At 40.4% G+C, this 5,054-nt stretch overlaps 1 protein-coding gene across 1 annotated transcript; it reads right to left on the minus strand.

Annotated features, from left to right (window-relative positions):
• Positions 1-5,054, minus strand: LOC149023119 (uncharacterized). Its single transcript, XM_089143656.1, has 7 exons — positions 4,944-5,054; positions 4,702-4,797; positions 4,203-4,345; positions 4,042-4,092; positions 1,220-1,441; positions 962-1,064; positions 1-702 (listed from the first exon to the last, which is right to left on the minus strand). The coding sequence occupies exons 2-7, from the start codon at positions 4,785-4,787 to the stop codon at positions 120-122; spliced, it is 1,188 nt and encodes a 395-aa protein (XP_088999782.1). The 5' UTR covers positions 4,788-4,797; positions 4,944-5,054; the 3' UTR covers positions 1-119.

Consider the following 5,054-nt stretch of genomic DNA (forward strand, 5'->3'; position numbering starts at 1 on the left):
CAAACAAATTAACAAGAAGTTTCTCCAACAAGAAAACTATTAGAAGTGAGAAACAACAAATATCATGCAGAAGTTTCTAGCACTTCCGTTGTTGATGCAGATGTATACTCCCAGGATATTCATGTTTGTGGATTCCCACCTGCATCGCCACCTGAATCTGTACTCCTCTCAACTTGAGTGGCAGTGGATGAAGGACCCATCCCCAGCAGCAAGGGGGCCTCCTTCTTAGCACTGCCAGACTCTTGATTTGTCGATGGGTTTGCAGCAGCCCATGCTCTCAGAGGAGGTTCAAAATGCTTGCTTGCAACATCTGGCGGAAGTGCATCTTCACCTGGAAGAACAAGTAGACCTTTTTCTTGGAGGGAAGAAGGCTCACCGTAGCAAGCACTCCAAAGGGAGTCAACAAGATGCCTCTCCTCCTTAGCAGCCCCTAGATCATCAGGGGCCATCATGCTGATATCTTTGATCCTATTCTGCAGGAGTTGCTTTAACTTCTCATCATCTTCAACCAAACTGTTGTTGCTGGCACCACTTCTGCTTTCACGGGCAAGCTCAAGAAGCCCGCTAAGTGCTGCTTCTCGCACTTCAGCATCATCACTGGAAGCCAGGTGCATCATGATCCGAGGAAATCCAAGCTCAGTAACTATGTTGTGATCTGCAAGGTTCTCATGTAGCAGATACTGGACCAAGTTGAGAGCCTTCCTGGTAGTAGATGTTTTTCTCACGTCAATAGTAATAAAGGGGGGGAAATTTTGAGAAATACCATAATGACGTCAGTGTCCATGTAGAAAAGAAACAAGGATTGTGCAAACGCATATCTCAGAGTACATGCATCTGAATTTAGCACGGTTTTTTTGGACAATCAATAGACCACCTTGAAGCTCTGCTGACTGCAGGACAAACTAACAAAAAGGGAAGGCAGAAGTTAAAACTGGAAAATTTTTAAACTCATGAGTAATACCTTTGGAACCTGACATTTTCTGACCCCAATGCATCCCTCAGTCCTGCATAACCATTTGCTAGCCGAAATGCTGCAATTCCAGGTTTGTTGTGCCTAATTAAGGCTGAAAGTCCACAAAATCAAACAATTCAAACATGAGCCTCACCAAGTAATAAATAGCAAGGGCTTAACAGTAAAAAGAAACACACAAAGTTTGCAGTCAACTGGTGCCAAATGAAAACAACTTTATTATGGGTAGGGGAGGAAAAACAAACTTACAGGATATTGCGCCAAGTGCTTTGGTTCGGACTGTTATGTCAGGATCTGAAGCAAAGTTATGGAGGAGAGGTTCTAGGCCATTTGCTTCCATTACAAGTTGCTGGCTCTTGGGGTTGTTCTGAACAATGGTACTAACCACCTCTGCAGCCTTCGCTCGAATGCCAGCATAGGAATTTTTCAAGTGGCCAAGCAGCGGGCCAAACCCCCCAATTGAGTGAAGGTCTACATCAAGTAAAAATCGAATGTAAAAACCAGAATGAATAATCTTAAAAACTCAGCCGTTCAGACACCAATTCTTTGAATCCATAGCTAATCACACAACTTACAGACAGTTGTTCAGAATAGCAATTCTTCGAATTCGTAGCTAATCGTATAAGTTACGGAGGCACTAAAAAAAACAAACCGCAACAAGCACCTGAAATTCTTCTTCTGCAAAGGTGCTCCACAGCTACTAATCCAAAGAAATAAGTCAAATGAGACTGAACTCACATGATCCTACTAGAAGTACTAAGTTGCTCAGCAGTCAATGATGAGCCAAGCTGAGTGAATTTTCACCCACTTAGTTCAGCCTCAGAAAGTTTGAGGTGATATGAATGATTAGTTCAAGCTCATGCCAGCCCAACACAGCGGCAGATGGAGGAGAGTGGGTTGTGAGAGAGAGAAAGGAAGAGTTAGCAATAATGGGTTCTGCTTGAATTGGAATTGAAATGTTGTTGGATTATATGACAGTTAAAAAAATCAAGTGAAATATTCATGGCTAGATGGTTAAGTACTATCCAGGATAGCTGACAATAGTTACGGGTTAAAGGTTTAGCTTGACAATAGTTATGGGTTAAAAGTTCAGCTTATAGGGTAAAAGTAATATTTAAGGCTCATTTAGAAATTCCATATATAAGCAGCCTCTCTATGATTAACTTACAAATGCACAAGGGAAGATGGATATCTCTCTCTCACTCTTTTTAATATTTTTGGATAGAAAGGAGGGTGCATATCTATTTCTCTATCTGAAGTGCATGTAAATCCGAAAACATAATCTACATCATGGTAAGGAGATAGCTGGATACAGCATAATTAGAATTTTAATGTGCAAACTTGCACGATTGTGTAATATGTGTATGTGCATTAAGAGAGAAGAAATAAGAAAGAAGCATAATAATCAAGTTCAGAAAGGAAGTAGTGCGCTGGAAGGCCCCCACTATCTCAATCTGAGCTCATGCTGTAGTCTCATCCCTGTACTCACAGAAGGCAAACTAAGCTGAACCTACACAGGCTCTGTTCAAGATAGGCTAATCAGAGAACTGGGTTAGTGCGTTGGACGTCCTACATATAGAAAGACCACAACGAATATGTGGCAATATAAACAGAGACACAAATTTGGAAGAGGGGAACCTAAGACTTCACAGGCACCTACACAACTTTTGGTTAAACCCTTGAACCAGAGAGCGGAGGATGCAATCTTAACACAAGCTTTATAACATAGCACCCATAAAGTAAGAACATTAAGATAAAATTCATATGCCAATAAGAATGATTTTACCTAAAAAATCAGGAAAAGTGAAGAAACTCAGGGACTGTCAACTAAGGTGGTAACTGGCTCCAATTCACAAAGCACATTATTTACAAACTTGCAAGCTCAAGGCCACTTATTTTACCTAAAATAAGTATTAACCAAAGAAACATGTAAATTAAGCATACAAGTATACAAGTACAGACTAAGCCCCATGTATGTATATTATATGTTAACTAGTTAACAATAACAAGAAGATTCACAACACCTTCCTGCAAAAAGGAATTTATCAAAAAGGTTTTTCAGACAGCACGCCTAATGGGATGTTAGGAACTTCTCCAAGGAGTATTCATCAAAGCTACTTCAGAGAAATTCCCATTTTGTTAACCACCCATGATGTTGGTTTTTGTGTTGGTGGAAACGATGCTGAGCCAATACAAAGGGGCATTTGTGATGCACAAAGGCCAAGAACCATCTCAAGCCAGGAAAACAATTGTCAATGCCTAAGTGTTCCAAAGGGTTGGAGAAGGTCAAAAAACATGTCAACATCAGCAAGGAGGGCAAGGTGCTTGGATGTCTGGGTGATGCCTTGACAACTATGGCCTAGGACCAAGGTTTCAATCCTAAGTGACTGAGAATTATTTGTAGGCTTATAAATAGTGCTTTAATGGACAAAAACTTGAGAAGTAAATGACGGTGGAATTTCATCAGTGAAGATAAATACTTCAAATACAAACCATACTTCCTTTCTTTTTCCCCCCTTCTTTGGTAGAAAATACAAGCTATACCACTGACCAACACATGTGGTATGTGTCTCTTACGTCAACACGGTGACAACATGAGTAATGCTACTATTTTGATTTCTGCTAGTTGTAGCCAGCCTTAAAGATGTCAAAGATCCCTAGTGGGATACTAGTCAAGGCCTACCCAAATTACAGCGGGATATAGTTAAACCATTTATATCGCTTCGAGACCCAGGCAGTCCAACTTGATCGGACTAAGCTTTGCTGACAGCCTTGACAGTGTACATGAGAGTAGGAGACAAACTACATTATATTGTCTAAAACCTCGCTTAATACCTAACTTAAAAAAGCCAACATCCTATCACCTTTACATTAAACCCCCAGAAAACCCTATTCTTTCTTTGAGATTATTAGTCTAAGATTTTATCCCAACCCTCACCTGGCCTCCCCGCTTCTCTATTTTTTGCTTTCGAGAGTTGAAATTACCGGATTTTTCAATTAATAATTGACGATTACCACACGCTACAAAAGAGCCAAAAAAGAAAAATAGATCTGAAGATCAGAGTATGTACCATTAGCCATGTCAATGGACTCAACATGCTCTTGTAGCTCTTCTAGTATACCTGCAAATAGAAAGACCCAGTTGATTAATAAAAAAAACTCGAAGTAAAGTGATAATAACAAGCATTCAGGAAAAGTAAAAGTTCAGAACCAAGGATCAGCTTTGTTATACCTTCAATATCAGCTGGAGTAACACCTTGAGCCTCCAACACTTCCTGTGGAGTTTGCATAACAAGAGTGATTTCTTTCATTCGCTGAATAACATCAATAGTCTGCGCTTGCATAGCTTCCATGAACCATTTCCGATCCTCCTCACTGATAGGTAAAATAAATATATAGATTTAAAACCAAATAGGAAAAAAATGGTATGGCATCAATAGTTATCCAAAGAGAGATTATGAAATGTGGTTTTTCTTGCACCAATGAAGAGATATTTTCAGTTTATTTGAAGTTGTTGCTAATCTAGCCTCTAACGGAGGGAAAACCTGCACGCACCGCCTCCTTCCATTTAGAAATGTGCTAGTTTTTTTGAGGTTACCTAAGAGATATCTTAGCAGCAATACAGGTAGAACTTAAAAACCAAGAAGAAAAGAACCATGACACAGATTGAAAATTTTCTCTGGTTTCAGCGACTCCAATGAATCTGTAATCGAAAGAAAGAGAAAGCTAACCTCAACTGTCGAGGAGGACGAGTTCCATCGGTATTAGCGAGACTCCATTTGAGCAATCCGTCCCAGTTGGGTCCTTCTTTTGCCATTTGTTGAAACCTGCAGGAGGAGAAAGACACCGAATTCGCTATTCGATTGAAAAACGAGTTGTAGTTTGTGTAGGAATCTTGTTTGCGAAGTTTTAAAGGCAGAAAGGGAAGAAAAATATAAGTAGAGGAAGAACCGCCCCGCCAGAGGACTCGAACCTTCTGGAATATTAGAGCATATCAACTGAAAAACACGACAGAGAACCGAAGGGAGAGGTTGGGGCTGTGCGAGATGAGATCGCAGACCACAGAGATTACCGGCTCGACCCT

The sequence above is a fragment of the Hakea prostrata genome, chromosome 2, assembly GCF_041222555.1.
Source record: "Hakea prostrata isolate BN-2017 chromosome 2, UWA_Hpros_2, whole genome shotgun sequence".
NCBI lineage: Eukaryota > Viridiplantae > Streptophyta > Magnoliopsida > Proteales > Proteaceae > Hakea > Hakea prostrata.